This window comes from Pteropus vampyrus, unplaced genomic scaffold (genome assembly GCF_000151845.1).
Source record: "Pteropus vampyrus isolate Shadow unplaced genomic scaffold, Pvam_2.0 Scaffold32, whole genome shotgun sequence".
NCBI classification, from domain to species: domain Eukaryota; kingdom Metazoa; phylum Chordata; class Mammalia; order Chiroptera; family Pteropodidae; genus Pteropus; species Pteropus vampyrus.
Genome location: NW_011888813.1, coordinates 7,205,626 through 7,225,381, shown reverse-complemented (window position 1 = coordinate 7,225,381; position 19,756 = coordinate 7,205,626). Strand labels below are relative to the sequence as shown.

The 19,756-nt window shown below is 39.8% G+C and overlaps 2 protein-coding genes across 2 annotated transcripts in view; one reads left to right on the top strand and one right to left on the bottom strand.

The window, feature by feature from the left end:
• Positions 1 to 790: 790 nt before the first annotated feature.
• FLRT2 (fibronectin leucine rich transmembrane protein 2) lies at positions 791 to 7,457 on the bottom strand. Its single transcript, XM_023528836.1, has one exon. It carries the CDS (start codon positions 7,248 to 7,250, stop codon positions 5,268 to 5,270), a length of 1,983 nt encoding a protein of 660 aa, XP_023384604.1. The 5' UTR covers positions 7,251 to 7,457; the 3' UTR covers positions 791 to 5,267.
• Positions 7,458 to 7,574: 117 nt separating this feature from the next.
• Positions 7,575 to 19,756, top strand: part of LOC111737893 (translation initiation factor IF-2-like) — an 84,996-nt gene continuing 72,814 nt past the window's right edge. The window contains exon 1 of the mRNA XM_023528863.1: positions 7,575 to 7,639. Within this exon, the coding sequence (XP_023384631.1) occupies positions 7,617 to 7,639 (23 nt within the window). The 5' untranslated portion in view covers positions 7,575 to 7,616. The remainder of the gene's footprint in view (positions 7,640 to 19,756) is intronic.

Genomic DNA, 19,756 nt, shown 5'->3' with positions numbered 1-19,756 from the left:
ATTATCTCCCAAGTGTAATATGAATCACCTGTTACCACTGTCTTTCATAGTTAATTTTCCAGCAGAGAGTCTACAAATAATATTAATTTACTGAAGTATCACAATTTTAGTTCTTGATTCAATCTCTGTCAAATATAGTAATGAAATGACCAAGAGGGGAAAGAAAAAAAGGGTTTTGGAAAATCTTGAGATTAATTCAGAGTCGAACTTGAGTGTGTGAATAGATACTTTTTCATGAGTGCTCACTAAAAGTATGAGTGGACGAGCTATAAACAATTCTGAAGTAGAAAAGAACCATGGGAGTTCTTAAGGAAAACTGATGTTTAAAACCAATAGCGTATATTATGAAATAGGGAAAAAGACTATCCTGATAACTGCACTGATATTTATCTATATACTAAACAATGTAGATTTAACAAATACAATGCAATATACAGATGATGTATTATTGAATTATAAACCCGACACCTATAATTTTATTAACCAATGTCAGCCCAATATATTCAATTAAAAAACTTATGTGTGTATATTTAAAAACTATTCATAGGAACGCACAACATAGATGGGAAATAAAAGAGAAGACAAAGATTTCATGTAAACTCCTCACATGAAATGATCAAATGGTCTTAAAACACCTAAGTTGTCCTCAAAGTAGAAGAAAATGAAAAATTCTATTACCTCCTTCATTCCTGCCCCACCTCCTGCATCATTGGAAGCTTCTCTCGGTTCTTTTTAGCACTAACAAATATTGGATGTAACCCAATAAACTTACTCAGATAAACACAATATGTTTTTCTTTTAAAATAAGCCTTTACTGAATATATCAACAAGGTACTGTATAGTGTAGAGTGAAATTTGTAGTTAACAAAGTGTGTGACATGGTAGGTCTCAGAGGATGTGTGATGCAGAATCTTCCAGCCCCTTGCAGTTCTTTGTCAGCGAGAATGCACTAAACACAAACCAGAAGCAAATCAACATATGGTTCAAACAATAACAAATCATCTGGGTTAGTTTCCAGTGAAGATATACTGTTATTACGAGGGACACGCAGTGGCAACACCTTCACCTTTGTCTTGAAAAGGTTATAAATCTTACATCTCATAGATATCTTTACAAGCACTCCAGCATGTGTGTGTGTGTGGTGTGTGTGTGTGTGTGTGTGCACATGCACACACGTATGTTTCATACTAGCTTAGAAATGCCTGTTGCGATGGCCTGGCTTTGTGCTCTTCTGGTGGATGAGCTGCTAAAACAAAACAAAACAAAACAAAACAAAAACTTTAGCAAAATAATCTGATTTGTATAACAACAGTATCATACATGTACAAAACTTTCTCCACACAATCAGTGACAAGCATCCCCCATTGTTTTTCGACCTGCCTGAAGAAATTAGAGAAGGAGGTATGCTACAGCTTCCTAAAGTAGCAATTTGACTTAAAAAATAAGAGCATTGGCAAGGTCTGACAAAACTAAGAACTAGAGGGCTTTCTGTTTGTTTTCTGTACATGTCTCTCCCATTTAACCACTCTTTTCTGTTTTGCTTTCCCACGCAGCTGGAAATGTAAGTCAGGAGCAACACATTTATTCTCTGGTTCTAAAGTAAAAGTTAATGTCTCCTTGTAAAGGTTAGAGAAAAATGCTATAAACAGAGAAGTCAACGAAAATTAACCACTTCACTGTCCAAAGGTACAATGGGTTCTGCAGCTAAAGTCTGCTGGTCACATGCCTCACCTGCTCACTGTGGGTGGCAACAATATCGCCTTGTGTTTGGAATGGATGCTCTGCTCACAACATGGACAGCATGTCCTCAGTGGGGAAGGAAGTTCTGACTCCGGTGAAATGACTAAGACCATTATGATCTGCAGTAGTAGGAAATGGAGCCGTATTATTAGCTACTTCTTCAATACTCTTTACCAGACTGGTCACATTATACATTTTTTTATCCTCAGGAAAAAAATGTCTACTATATATTTCAACCAACATCCAAATAATTAGAAATTGCATTATTTCTCACAGGGTAGAATATTTCCCACTTGTTACACAAGGAAAATAGGCAGAGGAACACAATCCTTGTCTCTACATGTGATCGTCCCATGTGATAGGCTGCTAATGCATTTGCCAGTTTTGAGGAAAGCCCAGGGTCTGTCCACGATCAAACACTTCTTCCCAAACAAGCAGGTATTAATGACAATCGTGGATATGAATGCCGTCAGTAATATCTGTGTGATCATGCCTACGTCTTTTCCTTTTATAATTTCCTCTGCATGGTGGTCACATGTGATCTCAAATCACCTCATTTGGTCAGAGAGCAGCAAGCTCTTTATAAGCCAATGAGCATGGCTTCATTCATGGTCTTGGCCTGCGCCTTCGACCTTGACTCTTGACTAAAGACTTCAAAATACATAACGCCAGCAAGAGAGGCCCAAATATAGGGCGGATATGCCAACAAAAGACAGTCTCATGACTAAAAATGTCAACCAAAGCATATCCACCACTGATGATTGTTCAGTGGTTTTCCTAAGACACATTACAAAATCCCATGATGTGCTTTTTATCATGGTGTAGGTGAGAGCCTCAGGTATGCTATCACAAATGGGGGACTGATTTTCATTTTAGTCATGTTGTGCACCAGATCAAAATAAAGCCTGTAACTAGAGTCTATCTCTTCAGGTACACCTTCTAGCAAAAGAACCTTTTCAGATCATCCTAACCATTTCATATGGCTAGGTCCCCATTATGCCACTTAAGCCCCAAATGTTCTGTGAATCCCATAAGACATTATAGAAACCTCCTCTCTAACCTTGATCTTCTTGGCCCAGAGCAAGATATTTCAGCAGCCAAATATCCCATTGGGGGTTATACACATAATACAAATAAAATGAGAATGATTGTTTTGTGGATAAAAGGCGGGGGGAACCTCAAAAGTCAAAGTACCATCATTTGAACACATAGTTTTATCTACACAGCCAAGGGGAAGAGGGTGGAAAGGAATTATCCAGATAAATACACAAAACCCCATGTCATTGTCCTGAATTTTAGATGGCTTTACTGCTACACCGATCACCTTCACAGATTGTCTTATTCCTTCACTGTGTGGACTTAGCTTTAAAAAGCAACAGCCAGAACTCACTAGCTAATAGACTAAAATGGAAACCAAAATCACTGTAGAATTAATTAATTCAAATTAATTCATAGCTAATTTCAGCTCGACTGACTGCACGGTTTCAATTCTTGTGTCTACTACATTATATCTTCAGTTATATTTTCTGCTTATTCTGAGGGACAAAGAAGATTAAAACTTTTAAGTCGGGGGTATATTATTAAAGAAAATAAAGCTCTCACTATAAAGAAAAACTTGCATAGCATTTATACCTAAACTTTTACAAAGAAGACACATCACAGTTCTATTTTGTTGAGAAAGAGAGAGAGAGCACAAAATGATTATGATATTAACTTCACGGTTCCCTAAAATAATGGCCAGTGGTAAAGGAAATATGCAACAGAGAGTGAAATGCTTAAATTTGATTTTGAAAAGTATTTTCCAAGGATGTATTTTTTAGATAATGTATGTAATCTATAGCCCTTCTACATCTAAGGGATGAAAAGCGGTAAATTATATATGCCTTCTGAAGACTGACATTGCTTCAAAAATATCTAGAATGAAGCACAGACATCCCTCTCTTCTCTATGCCCTTTGCTCTGTGCCCTGTTCTGTCAAGATCAGGAGAACAAACCCTGGCTCTCTGACTTCTTCGTTTTCCATCTGTTATCCTGTTAATATAAGCTTGATTATCCCTCTCCAGTTCCCAAAGTAGAGGAACATCCAATATTGAAAAGGAATAAATGAAATTTTGAAAATGGGACAGAGCCAAGTCAGCCCAAGGTGGAAACTCGATACTGCCTTTTACAAAAATACATTATTTCGGCCAGCTTTGATGTGTCCTTACAGAATTATTACCAGTGAAAATTAGTACAATATTTTAAAGTGTCTAAGTGTATGTGAATATTTTGTGCAACCAAGAATGGCATCCATAATTGAGCAGAGGGGGAGAAAAACAAACATAGCATAAACAGCTAATTACGAAAATATATGTGAGGTGATTGGAAGACAAGAATTTGCAAGGGGATAAAGGTATTCATTCAAGCTATTTCAACATGATACTAATAAAAGCATTTGACATAGTATAGCAGAACCACTGGTCACTTGCTTTTGTCTAAATGGTGTCAATAATGTTTAAGTAACAAGTTATTTTAGTATATTCCAAACATTGATGCCTTGTTGCTCTAAATATCATGTTGACATAGCTGCAGTGAATCTACCCAAATAATTCTCATTATCAAAAATAATTCCATTCAATATAATCTTCCCATTATTTTATTAGCCTCTTCTAAAAAAAGTATTCTAGAATATATCTCTGTTGAATGTGATTCAACTTGACATACAATTTGAATAGTAACACTTTTAAAGGGAGTTTTCTTGCTGGGACATCATACCTGTCCCCGAAGATGACTAAAATCAGACTCAAGTCTCTAACTCTGTTATCACACAGGGCCAGGGAAGCGCGAGGAGTGATTTTTACATCCCCGGTCAGAAAGCCAACCCCCAGGTTTAAGGGTCTTTTCAAAACTCATCTTGATTTCTTGATTCTGCCAGGTTGGGTTAACTTATCTCACCGGAACTGACTTCCTCATGATGCTTTCTCCATTTCCTGTTTTGGGTCAAATCAGGGTAACTACCTCCTTTCTTATATATTGGAATATCTAACTTTTCTTCCAGACCAGGAAGTATAGAAATAGCATGAAGATATCTGGGCCATTCCTTGTTTGACCCCTATTATTTACCCTACTCCGATGAGTCCATTTTAATCTGCCTTTTCATCTGACCAGCTCTAGGAAAGGAAATTTATTCTGACAGCTTCAACAGCAAAGTGGTCAATGTGCATCATAAGGAAGAATCACTCATTCTTCTGACTTGGCGTTGGGTTCTCTTTGTACAACCCTGTACAGTACTTCAGCAACTATTTTTTTTTTTTAAGATTTAAAAAGCAAAGAGTTACAAAACTGTTTGTAATTAACTTGAAATAGAAAAGATAGCACTTTTTTTTAAATCCCATTATATAGTACACCGTATAAATTACAGAGTATTCAAATGCACAAATGCATCTGCGTAACATTTATCAAATGTAATTCGCGTGTCTTTATGTGCACACACGTGTGTGTTCTCAAGAGTCTCACTGTCCACCTTTCTAACACTGGACCTCTGGCTGTCACGTATGGCAGTGCTCTAGGTCTGGCACACTGCTGTTGCAGTATCGCATGTTGTTGGGGATATGGCAGTCTGTGTAATTAATGCCCCCGTTTGGGGTGTAAATGGGCTGCAGTCTGAAATCTCCTTTAAGGAGCTGATCGTTATTTAAGGAGACGATCTGAAAGCTGGTTTCTGTCATCTCCAGGATGGAATTGTCCTTCTTCGTGCCGGCCTCGCAGTAGTCATCTTTCCGCCGGCCTCGGTTGTATTTCCACTTCTGGGAGGTGTAGCGCCCCTTTTTGTGCATGTGCCAGCAAAAGACGCTGAGCAAGACCAGGAGCACAAATATCACTGCGCCCCCGATCAGGCCTGCCAGCAGAAAAGGGGAGCCCATGCTGTGGGAAGTCGTCTGCTCGTGGCTGGAAGCAGTGTTGCTGCCATTGTTCAAATAGGAGGCATGGGTGGTGGCCTCGGAACAAATGGTATCTTCTACAGCTCTGTAGTTAAAAGCATCCAGTGGCACCAAACAAATCCGATAGGTGGATCTGGGCTCTAGATTAACCAGGCTCAGATGCTGCTTCTCACCACTGACGATGCGTTCCTGAACGATGCCCCCTACTAAACTGTGGCCCATTTTCACCCACGTGAGTTTATACGCCATCACAGTAAAGAGAGAGAGCCAGCCGACTTGAATCGAAGTGTCATTCACAAAATGGACAGACAGCTGGATCCGTTCGGAAATGGGCGGAGTCACTCTTTCTCTGCCATCCCAGTCCGGAATCGTGGGAAGCCTCGAGGTGGTAGGAGTTGGAGGCGTATAGCTTCTGCTGGGGATGGGGACAGAGGCTGTGGGAGGCTGAGTTGTGGGGAAAGCCGTTCTCGGGGCTGGAGTGAAGAGAGGCAGGCCGGGTGTCGTGGTGGGACACGACAAAAGATTCATATTCAGCTCCCTGACAGCCATCCCCCGGACTTGTTCAGGACCTTGGCACATGAAACCTCGCACGTTGAGAGATGAAGGGATATATTTGAGCCATTCCGTGACCCACTTGATACTGCAGTCACAAAACCAAGGGTTATTCCGCGCGGTGAGCTGCTTCAGGTTGGAGAGGTTATCGAAGACCCCTTGAGTCAACATGCGCAGCTGGTTGTTGGATATATCCAGCCGTTCCAGCTTCCGGAGATTTGCGAAGGCTGTCAAGGGGATGTGGTTTATCTGGTTGTCCTGCAGATAGAGCCGGATCAGGTGCGTACCTGGGAGGTCGGGTGGGGGATGGGAGAGCGAATTCCTTACGATGGAGAACTCCTTGAGCTTGGTGAGATGGCTGAAGGTGCCCTCCGCAATGCCCTTGTTAGTCAGGAGGTTCCCGTCCACGATCAGACGCTCCAAGCTTGTGAGGTTCTGAAAGGCCATGTCTGAGATGACAGCGATTCGATTTTCATCCACTCGCAGCTCCTGCAAGTCTACGGGAAGCCCAACAGGCACACTGCTCAGATGATTCTTGGATAGAAACAGCAACTTGAGGCTCACAGCCTCCCGGAAGGCCCCGTCTTCCACCCCCACTGTGGAGATAGAGTTGTCATCCAGGTGTAGCTCTTCGAGCTTCAAGAGCTGGGCCAGAGCCGCGCGTGAAATGGTCTGAATGTTGTTTTCCTGCAAGTGGAGGACTCGGACGTTCTTGGGGAGGTTCATGGGGAATTCGTCCAGCTGGTTGCCATAAAGGTAGACCGTATGCACCGACTGTACGTTGTGCAGTTCCGCAGGAAATCCAGCATTATTAATTTGGTTGTTGTGGAGGTAGAGCACGGTTACGCCCTCCGGGATCCCAAGAGGCACTGAGGTCAAACTTCGCTCATTACAGTAGACAAAGATCCTGTCGCAGCGGCACACGCTGGGGCATGCCAGGATTTTTGACACTTGTGAGTAGAGCCCCAGGGAAATGACAAGCCAAGATTTCAGGAAAAAAGCCCCATGGCTGGGCCACTGTGTGGTCTGTAGGCCCATTTCTGAAGTACGGAAATAAAAACACGATGTGGTGCGGAAAAGAAAAAGAAATAAAAAAAAAAAGAATAGATAGGAAAACCCAAATGACTGACTGGACCGGGTTCTGTCAAAGTCCAGAACTCCAATTACAGGAAAAGTCCCAAAGGCTCGTGGTAAAAGCCTCCTTCTGCAGTCTCTGGTCTCATCAGCCTGTGTTGTCCTCCATGTGCAAAAGAAAAAAAAAAAAAGAGAGAGAAAGAAAATCAGTAGAGAAAATTTCCCACACAGGCAAGAAATGAAGCCAAGTTATCAGCAGTCAACCGGGGCCCAACTGGGCAGGCAGAACTCTCTTCTTCTGTCGTAGGGCAGGTCAGCGTTGATCAGACTATGAACTTCTTGGTTAAGGGAATCTGTTGTAGGAAAGCAGAAAGAAAGGAATCAGTTAAGGGTAGTAGTGGAAGAAATGCTGATCTGACTATGCGACTTTCAAGAACCGTGAGATCCGGTCTAAATGACTAGAGGCAGGCCGTTGGCATTAAGTGATATTTTAAGTAGCAATAATTTAGTTGAAAATGTATTCAAGAAATGAAAATGATTATCTTCAAAAGAAAACCCTACTGCTACCACTCACTATTAATGATTGTATTGTGAATTTTACAGTCCTAACAGTACCTTCTGGTAAGTATCTATGTGCATATCCAAACAAGTAGATGCCCCAGGCACACTGCTGAATCCACTGAATCAAATGAGGATGATCACCTATAAATCCAACTGGTTGCAGCCTTGTTTCAAGACGGAACAAGTGACTGAGCAACTAATAAAATTTAAGGGAAAACATGTGTAATCTTCTCCAGTTATAAATAAATAAATGCAAAATGGGGATCTACAAAGTCATTTGAAAAGTTGCAGCCTTTTGATCTGATACTGTGATGAAGCAATATAAATCTAATGTGCAGAAGCCCGTGTGAAGGCACAGAGGATATATTTTTCCTCCACTCTTGCTTCTTCTCATCTTTGTCTTCTTCTAAAATAGCTTACGCCCGAGTTACCAAGCAGAATGACCAAACTCCAGTCCATGAAACATCTCCCCTTATCCCTCCTTTCAGGACCTCCGGACACAGATGAGATACACCACTGTGATCCCTTTGGCAGTTAGTTGCCAATCTCATGACAGGGAATATATTATTTTTAAACAACACAACCGTCTTCCCATCTGTGAGTTTTTCCTGCTTCTAAAGAAAAGCTTTCAGGAAACTTTGAAATGATAGAAGACAGAGTTGGGGAAGTAAAGGCAAACCACAGATAGTAATCATGCCTTCTTTCTCCAGAACATGTTCCATCTGTTTTTAGATTCGAGAGGTAAAGAAGCTAATTGAAAGGTGCCAGATTTGATTTTCCTACAAAATAAGCTAACATGATAGGACATGGCAAGCTATAAGTCTCTTAATTCTCACCAATACCCAGAGACTGAAACAACTTATATCTAAAAGCACAGAAAAACTATTTGAAATTGTCCCCTTAGTTATCTTTAGACACATAATTTAAAACGGGGGAAAAAATAATAAGTGCTATTTAAGTGTCAAGGATATTAGAAATTTGTTCTACAATTTAAAAGATTGTGAACCATCTAAAAAATGCCTTTGATGACCAGAATGGTAAAATTCATATTTTATTTTTCGGGAACATTTAAAAGGGAATTGCCTTCTGTGCAAAAACAGATGGATGTGATGCTTTATAAAAATCAAGCATTATTTAATTTGTTAAACTTACAAATGTATGGTTTGACATTGAATAGGAGCCATCCTGTTCAAAATCCCTATATGCTTAAAGAATAATTTATAATACAATTAAAGGTAGTATAAGAAAACTGAGTTTAATGCCATCAGCTTGATGCCATCCTTAGTTCAGGTTTCAAATTTTCAATCCATCTCAATGTTCCCTAATAGCTTGCTACTCAAGTGTGATCCTTGGTCCAGCAGCATGAGTTTGACCTCAGAAGTTGCTGGAAACACAAAATCTACATGTTAGTGAGAACCTAGAGTATGCATATTAAAATTTGAGAAGCACTGCCTTTAACACAGTGCCATCTTACTCATCCAAATGTATTAATTTATTAAATGTAAAATAAGTGTAAGAGTATGTCAAATGACTCTATTGTGAAGAATAAAGGCATAAGGCATACTAATCACTTCTGTCCCCAAGAGATAGTCTCAAATTACATCTTATATGTAATGACATCTTATAGGTATGGCAGTATAATGACTATATGAGTCACTCAGCCACAGTGGACTCTTGAAAAATGTTTGAATGACAAGCACTAATGTCTGGTAAGAGCTTTAAGAGTTAATTGTAATCAGAGGAGCCCACTTTACAGAGCATAATTTATTTAAGGACAAAATACTTATCATTTACTATTTGAAAGAGGTAGGAAAATGAGACTAAAATAATAGAACCTAATGTCTTCTTGAGTATTTCACAGAAATTTTCCAAGTGTGATGTGAATGGAATTTCCTAAGTGAGGAAAATAGCTGTTCCGGGGTCTCTAAGTAAATTCTTAAGTAAAAGAAATAGGTTCTTACCTGTGTTTATACCCCAAGTTTTTAAGGCCTGTAAAACAATACACTAGTACTTGAGGATTACAGCATTTACCTGAGAAGTTAGTCAGCTAACAACCTCAAAGCAATAATCACTGAGAGTCAACAAAGTGTCCCGGATGGACCTGAGGACTCATTATGTATCCAGATTGTAAATTTTCCACTTGCTTAAGCTGAATCCTCTGGAGGAGAGAGAAAGTCCCATCAGCCAACCCTCTGTCTCAAGCCTTGAGCTCTTGCAGGTATATTTTATTTAAAAGTGATTCTTTTAGAATTATGTAAGGAGAAGATGTGGTCCTGAAGAAAGCTCCTCATAAGGTTACAAGGAGCAAACTATGACTGTTTATCCATCTTTATAGGAAAAAAGTATCATCTAGAAGACCGCAATGTATTGATTGGCTATGACGGGTACGATTTTTTTTTTTTACAAAACATATTCTGTTCTTTTTCTTAAAGTTATATATGGCAGTCTCCCTCCCTCATTTTTTTACATCCATTGTATTTGCAAAAATGTTAAAATATACCTATGTACAAAACATTTATAAATATGATTATATTACAGAAAGTTGGACAATTTCGAATTTGAAAACAAACTCATGATTTTTTTGGAACTTCTTGGGAATACCACAAAATAACAGTGCACAGCAGATATGTTCTCATCCTCAGATCAACAACAGCCTACATATGATGCCAGCCAACATACTGTATCTTTGTTCAAATTAGTGCAAGTATAAAATTATGAACATAGAAAATTTTTAATTTCAGTAGGTTAAAATTTCCTCTATATTTTCATCTCTAAATCCTACTGAATACTGAGGGCAGAAATACTTTAGGACCTTAAGTAGGAAACAGTATTTAAAGAAAAAGTTTTATAGTGTAATAGTCAAAATCCTAGGCCCTGAGTTTTCATCTCACTTCTGACACCTAGTAACTGTAGGGTTTTGGATAAACTATTTACCCTTTTAGGTCTTAGTCTCTTCACATGAGAAATGAGGATCATAACAGTTCCTAACTCACAGCACTCTAGAGAGGTTTACGTAAGATAATATTCGTGAAAAATTTATATGATGCCTGACATATGGCAAGGACATAATAATTATAAACTGTTATTTGTGTTCTGATACTGTTAGAGATATTCAAAGATATTCAAAGAACTCCAATATGTAGAGCAAAGTAAAATCACCTCAGCCTCAGCACTGTTGACATTTTGGGCCCATTTATTCCTTTGTTGTGGGGCTACCATGAGCACTCAAAGATGTCTCTAGACATTGCCATATATATGTCCTCGGAGTGGCAAAACTTCCCCAAGTCGAGAACCACTGACTCGTACCATCTTCTAAGTACCTTAGAAGGTTAAGATTATTATTCTGATTTTATAAAGAAAATTGAAGATAAGTTTCTAATAAACAGAACTTACAAATGCTCCTTTGCAGGGACGCCAAAAAAGCATGAAAATGCAATATGTCGTTCATTCACTTATTCGACTAATGTTTCTTGAGCACTAGAATGAGAATACAGTCTTTTGTGGAGCTGATGTGGTTTTTGGCTTTGTGAAGTTTAAAGTTAGTGAGGGGAGAGAAATGAATGAGCAGGGAACCACGGTACTATGGGAAGAGATCTAAGCTCAGGGCACCAGGGAATTGCATTACTGTGTGGACAGCTCTAACTTAGTCCACAGGGTATCAAAGACGCTGCAGGGGAAGGACTGTCTATGTGACCATCTGAAGGACAAGAGGGTGCAAGCCAAGGAGGAGATTTAAGATGTTCTGCATAGGGATACAAGCTGGCTGAAATGTGAATGAAAAGGTGAAACCCAGCCCAGCCGAGAGAAGGAACAAAACTTTGACTGCACGAGACTTTCCCCCAACTCTTTGCTTCGCACTGAAGTAGTCCTGATCATAAACAAGCTCACGTTTCATGTGTAAGTCTCTAACTGCTGGGAATAAAAAGATTTTGCTTTACAAGATGAATTTCAAATATTGAGAGCAAGTTTTTTTTTTTTTTTCTCCTGTTTGTTTGAATGCTGCATTGAATATGTTTCCTCTCCAGGAAACTGGAGATTATGAAGAATGGCTTAATGGAAGGTGCTAGGTAAAAACAGAAATTTTCATTTAAGAGCAAAAAAACACAGTTTCTAAAGTCCGAGTGTAAATCAACATGCAACAAATGCACTTTGGAGACAGCAAGATCCTGGCCCTGCCAATCTGTTACAGATGACAGTAACAGCAGCGGTTATTCCAGGCTATTTTAACTCTTTTCATAGGAACTGAGCCTTAAAGCACACAAATCATGTAAAAGCTTTCAGACAAGTGTTTCTCTCCTAGTGCTGCCTAAGAAGGGTTTGTTTGTTTGTTTTTTAAATTAATTCCAGGAGCCTGTATTCCAGGAGCGCTTAATAAACTCAGACTATAAAAATCACAGTACAGAAAATAGGAACTGTCAATAAGCACTGCCGATTGTATAATATAATGATACTAGGACAAACGTAATAAAATCTTAATGATTCCAGCATTGGCTGCACTGTGACAAGACAGCACAGTGCATGAAGTGATACAAATGCGAAAGCTAACCATGAAGAGAGATTTTCCCAAAAAAGGTATCTCTCGTAGGGCAGTGCTCTCCAACCTTTTTTGCACCAGTGCGTCTATGAAAATCCTGATGATCTGAGGTGGAGCTGAAGCGGTGATGCTAGGGCTGGGGAGAAGCTACAAATACAGATGAAGCTTTGCTTGCTCACCCGCTCACTCACTAGCTGCTCACCTCCTACTATGAGGCCTGATTCCTAACAGACCACAGGTGCAGGACTCCGGGGATTAGAGACTTCTGTCCTAGGGTACATCAGACTTAGAGCTTCTGGAGTTAGGCAGTTTGTGCTTAAATTGGGACACACACAGGTGCAGGATCCATAGGCCTAACTACATTACAAATGTCTTTGTTACAATCTGGAAACACTAAAGCAATTTATAGATCTCGTACACATTTCCACATTCCTGAAGATAGGTTATAAATACTGTTCATGCAACAATCAGGAGAGTTCAGTAGTTAGCTGGCCAAGATGTGGGAACTGGCAGAGGAATTTGAGGAAAATATAACAATAGACACCCCTTAACTTGAAACCATTTTTTCCAACTCATTCAATGAACCTCAACCAAGCCCTTTAAAGTTTCTTATTAGGCAAATATTTTTCTTTGCTAAAACAAAGAGAAAGAAAGAAGGAAAGAGAAAAAGAGGGAAGGAAAGAAAACACTTTATTTAAATAGCTGACTATTTTCTGGCTCCAGTCCGTCTAGAATCGAAAACATTAAAATTGGACCAAAAAAAAAAAGAAATGCTATTCTCCTGGCAAACATAAAACTCTCTAACATATTTAAAGGATTGTTCTCATAAGATTTCCAATGCAGTTGATTCGAATAATAGGGATAAGTTTAGAACAAACAACAAATCTTATAAACTCAAATGCATAAACTTTGAAGACACATTAATTACTGCCACAGGCAGCTCTCAATTTCTTAACGCAATTTCTAGGGCGCTCCCACTGACCATCCCTTTGGTCCATTAAAATCTGCATAATCTAAGACTGCTAGACTGGGCCTACAGTATGTTCAATAAACCCAGTGGGGAGCAGAAACTGAGAGAATTTTATTTAGACAGCACCAATAGGATTAAAGGAAAAAAAAAAGTATATGGCCCATACAAGATGAACCCCCTACGGCTCATATCTATATACTTTCGCTGCTTTTTAAAGGGTTAATTGAAGTTTGTTCATTCACACATTCATTCATTTACTCAAACAGATAGCGAGCACCTCACGATTCTTAGACTCTTATTTTGGGGAGAGAGCTTTCCCATCATCTGATCCAGCAATTCTCCAACCCTGACGGTCATCCAAAACACTAGGGGATGGTGATGGAAAACGAGGGTTTCTGGGTCCCACCCCTGCAGGTTCTGGTTTGACAGGTCTTCAAACAAGATCAGGCGTGTACAGTTTGTCAACTTTCCCCATTTGAGCCTGATGATCAGCCACTTTAAGGTTCGATTCCCTAGACACTCGCTACCAGGAATTCTTTTCAGGGCATTGAGACGACCAGTCCTTCTTTCTTCTAGATCAAACCAACACATGAGAAGTAGAGTGCTGGCATGGTGGTGTGTAAAGAGAAAAGAATTTGGAGTCAGAATTTAGCTGGGACCTCAGCTCAGCCACTCATTAATGGCATGACAATGGGCACTTGACTTAACCTCTCTGACTCTCATTTTTTTCATCTCAAGAGAGGATAATAAGCTGTGCTAATGAAGTTGTTGGGAAGACTGGAGATAATGCATGCAAAGTTAACAACGAATGCCAAGTAGTGATTAAATATGCTCGATAAACTGTGATTTAAGAGAGAAAGAGATGATGCAGTGAGCAAGAGCTGGGCTCTTGGGACAGCTGACCTGAACAGTTTTCCCACTTACCAGCTATGCTAACATAGGAATGTGACTTTACTTCCTTGTGTTCAGGTTAACTCATAGGTAAAGTGGAGAAAATGATATATTAATCTCTCACGGTTGTTGTAGAACTATAATCACTTAGACTATCATCTAACACATGAAAAACATAAATTAATTATGTGCTGGCCGTTCCTATTAGCAGCTTAAAAACAATAACAACAACAGTGGAATACTACTCAGGCATAAAAAAGAATGAAATCTTGCCTTTTTTGACAACATGGATGGACCTAGAAGGTATTATACTAATTAAGTTAAACAGTGGAAGACAAATACCACATGCTTTGACTCACACGTGGAATCTAAAGCAAAACAAAAACACACTCATAGGTATGGAGAACTTGGTGGTTAGGGAATAGGGTTGAGGGGGACAAAATGGGTGAATGGGATCAACTGTAGGGTGAAGGATGGTAAATAGACATTTGGTGATGATCACTTCGTAGTGTATACAGATGTCAAATTACATGTCGTACCACTGAATCTTATGTTATATGCCAATTTCACATCCATAAAAAATAAAAAATTACAAAAAGCCTCCTTCTCCAGGGAGCTTTTGTCCTTAATTTGGTAGAGAGCCAGTTCTTTTGAATCCATCAAATTTCACTTTCTTCTTTCATTTACTTTTTTGATCACAGTTTTTTTCCTTTGGAGATATCCACATACACCTTCCCACCCATCAACCCAGGAAATATGTAGGCACATTGATTGGGCTTCTGAGCTCTTTTCTTTTCCTATGTAAATGTTCCATTTCTTTCATTTCTTCCAGACTCTCAGCAATACTGATGCCTTCTCTGGTAATGACTTCTTGATATGAGTTGCCCAGAATGGAAAAGAATCACAATGTAGTCAGACCAGCACCAAGGACAGCCCAGCAAATGATTTAGGGGGTTGACGGGGTTGCCCATTCCTTTCTAGGCATGGAGTTACTAGAAAGATAACTATGGCACAGCCCCAGGTGTTGAGTAGAGGTTCATGTCGGACCAAATAACTCTTTGCATAAAGCTCTTTACAATTCCAAAAGCATTTCAATATTTCATTTCATTGAATCCCACAAGAACCCATAGGAAATATGTCTATCGACCTCAACTGAAGTCCACAGAGAAAAAGTAATTTTCCTGAAGCCATAGAGATAGTTTGGTTAGAAGACGGTATTGTAAATTTTCTCTAAGGAAATACTAGCTTCCATTATGACATTATGAATGGTACTAAAACCAACACTCACTTCACTAAGCCCCTCCCCACTGCTTAAATTGATAAAACTAGCAATCACCTGGCACTTGGGTGACATACTCAAAGCAGACTGACACACAGGTAAAGGGTAACTAGCCAGGGACCCATTATCCACTCTCTCCACGTCACGGCACAGCTCGGAGGGAGTTGGAAACCAAGTGGCTGCCCAGCTGATGGGCAGCATCAGGGTGTCAAGAATTGAGAGTGTCTGAAAGACTTGACAGCTACTTACAGGATGGTAGCAAGACAGATGACAAAGTTTCTTTGCCTTCTTTGTTGTCCAGCAGTGCCAGGTCAGCTGCCACCACATTGTACAGCTTGGGAAGGTCTTCATGTGGGGCCATGGTGTGTGTGTGTGTGTGTGTGTGGTGGGGGTGGTGACTGTTGACAGTGAAACTAATCATTAACTGCCCAAACATGACCACTAGATGTATACTAATAGCTTGGCATGAGATGATCGGTATCAAGCGTTCCTGGAATTCTACGGGAGAAAAATCTACAGAAAGTGGGGTCAGTAATTCACCAAGCAGTAAATTTAGGGAAAATCTTGCTAGATCTGCTTTTTCTCTACAAAAGATGATGTCCAGGCAATCCCATAACAGCACTTAACTCCAGAAAGTCTGAGAGGTTTCTTCTTCCACCTTCCACCCTACAATTCAAACTTGCAGTGCTCATCCTGAATGTGTGTGGTCCTTTCCATGCTGCCCTCCATCCTGTCTGTCATGCACCCTGAAGTGGGATAAGAGAGGAAAGTCATCCTCTCTCCTCCCTTCTTTTCTCCCTTTCTTTTTTGGAAGACAACCTAAGCTGAGATAAAACGAGACATCTGAGCACAATGTTCATACAGTTCTTGATCATTTAAAAGAAGGAATAAGCAAATAACTATACTTGAATGATTCACTGCTAGGCTCCTGTATATTTCCAACCTGAAGTCAGATGCAAGTAAATATTCAAATATCTATTGGGCATTAGCTACTGCTAGTATTGTGAAATACTCACAGAGCTAAGACATCATTATTCCTAATTTATAAATGAGGAAATGACCTTGGACAAATGTGACTTACTCAAGTTCAAATAGTAGAGATAAAATTGCAACTCAGTTTTCCTTGTTGAAAAAAACCAGTGCCCTTCCCACTATACCACATTTCTCTCCTTTTAAGTTTAGGGTTTACAATCTATCATTTCAAAAATTCTGCCAACACCCCTGGTTCCCTGTTCTTTCATTGCACCCACGAAAGAGCAGAAGGCCAGGGAATCTCCATGCTTGCTTTCATTTCAAGCAAACATCTTCCACCCAATCACAAGCCCAATCTCCCCCGTGCCTGCCAGAGTTTCACATTCCAACTCGAGAACGTCATCTAACAGCACAGACCAGGTCTACCTTATATAAAAAATCATCAACCTAAAGTGAGACCTCATCCCATCTAACAATCCCATTGCACTTCATGGGGGGCAGGGGGGAGGGGGGAACAACTCTCTTCCATTCTCCTCAAAGGTGATGTCAATCTTCCCTCTCCTTGAACTTTGAAACCTTCTCCCCTCATTCCCAATAGACAACCTGATTTTAATGTGCAGATAAACAGAAGACATCAGACAGGATGTCCCATGTTTTCTATTCCCAGCCATGTAGTCCACCTGCATCTGCTCCCAATTCCATTCCCTTAAAGCTTCACCACATCATCTCTTCCTTGGAACGCTCGCCCTACGGGCCTGTCTAGAACATACTTCTCTATCTCCTCCTTGCCTGTGTATGCAACCTCTCACTGTCAAACTGGGTCCACTGAAACATGCTCCAGTATTTTCCACTTAAAAAAATCCTCTTGACCCAAAATCCCACCCCCACCTCCCAGCTGTTGTCACATTTCTCTCCTTTTTGCCAAATTCCTAAAAAAAAAAAAAAAAAAGTCTGTCTTCAATATATCTGTTTTCTCACCTCCCATCCATCTCTCACCATCACACTCCACACTGGTTCCGGCCCTGCTTTTCCACAAGCATCTCTTCCTGATGTCAATTATCAGCCCCCGGATGCTAAATCCAAAGGACTTTGCCTGTCTTCCTCCTACTTAACCTCACAGCATCATTTAGACTGGTTGTGCGTGCCCTTTTAGAAACATTCTTATTCCTTGGTTGCTATGACATCAGTCTGCTGGTTTTCTTCCTACTCTTCCTGCTATTTCCTATTCTGCAGGCTCTCCTTCTTCAGTTCTAGCCATTCGGTGTGAGTCCAGTAAGCTCAGGTACAGGCACTGGTTTTCTTTTCCCTACAGAAGGGAATGGCATCTAAGCCTTAAGCTTAAATCATCATCTCTATGCAAATGAACCACACACTTAAATCTCCATCCGACACTGTTCTCTCAACTTTTTACTTATATATCCCAACACCCACTTGACTTACTTTGGTATTTCAAAATCACTTACAATTTAGCATTTACAATTTCCAATACTTTCTGAGAACTTTACATGCACTGATTCATAATAAAGCAATGCATTTTACACTGCCATTACCCCTGAAGAAGGATTGGGTGCTCCATATTCAGTAGTTTCTCCAGGGCCAATCAGCGGATAAGTGACAGGGATGGGATTTGAACGTAGGCATGAGCTGGAGAGTCTTGCTCCTAAGCCATGGCCTGCCTTCCTGTAAGCTCCACACAGCCAGAGATGAGTCTGCTTTTGCTCAGTATTGTTTCCTCAGAGCCCAGAGCAGCATGAGGCAGGGACGCAACAGTGTTTGTGGAACAAATGAACGAATCAAGGAATGACCTTCAGATGATTATTTTGTTTGAAGAGGCCTTCTGTAAAAACTCTTCAACATCTTCAATCTGAGGTCCCACAAAGGAATCACCAAGATGATATTTCAGAACAGGCTTCAAGGGGTTTAGGCTACACTAACCTATCCAGAGAGATTGAGGGATAGATAAAGAGGTGGATAAATAGTCCCCATACACAAAGAAGCTCGATGATCTTAGGAAAAGGCATAGAACATGCAACCAGAAAATAATTGCAATTACAACAGCACTCTACTTGTTTTACAAAATAACATCAAATTCTGTGCTCTTATTGACTGATAGTACTACTGAAATGGGGTCAGCCTGACCCACTGTTACAAACTTTGTTCGTTTGATGAAAGACATGTCTGAGCACAGTACAAAACTAACACTTCAGTTCTATGACGGTTATGACCTGAATTCAGGTAAAGCCTTTATGATCTACCAGAGAAAAAATATACGGTTCTGCTCACCAACAACTTATAAATATTTACGTAAATTTGTGACTATTCGACTGTGCTTTAATTGTGCAGCATTTTAACATTCCGCAGTTAGAATCAATACAAAATAGGCCAGCATATTTGAGAGCTATAAAAACGCTTATGAAAAAATAAACTGAATCCTAAACCATAAACATGGCCTATATTCCCACCAAAATAGTGGACCATATATGTAATATGCATAATGAAACAGAAAATTTGGTGTCTTCTTCACAAGGAGAATACAGATTTCAGTCAGTGATACTGATTAGCTCATGGAATGAAATTACACAGTGTGTATTTCCAGATGAGTTACCTGGTTTTGACTTTAAAAAAATGAAAAATTCATTGCTGAAGCCTATTTCAGTATTAGAGAGATGGTTCTGAATGTAAATAATATAAAATTTCCTTACTGAATAAATAGGTTTTACAATGCACCTTCTCATCTTCAGAACACCTGTCATGCCGAAGTATTAGGCTACGTTTAAGGGACTATTTCTAGATTTAGGGGATGAGAGGGAAAAAGAGACAAAATAAAGATGATTATTTCTTATACTTGACCTTCTCTCCTTTTCTCAAGGACATTTCTCCCCCCATGAAGCATGATCATATGAGGGTTAAGATAAAACCAAGTGATTTCCAAGATCTAAAATAAAACCTCAGATGGCAAGCATCAGTATCATATCCAGTGTAGCTACACAGAGCACATAACGAATAATTCAAAGGAAAATAGTGAAAAACACACAATGGATTTGAGAAGCTACCTTAAATAAAATCTATACTGGTGGCCTTTCTCACTTGAAGAAATTTTGAGATGTGTTCCCCAAATGCAGAGGAATTTAAACATACGAACGGATCTTTTTAGAGGTTTATCCACAGATGGAATACTGCTTTCATTTACGGACACTGCAGGTTTCAAACTTTACCCCAATGCAAGAAGTTTGTATTTTCTTAAATATATTGTTTCTCACCGC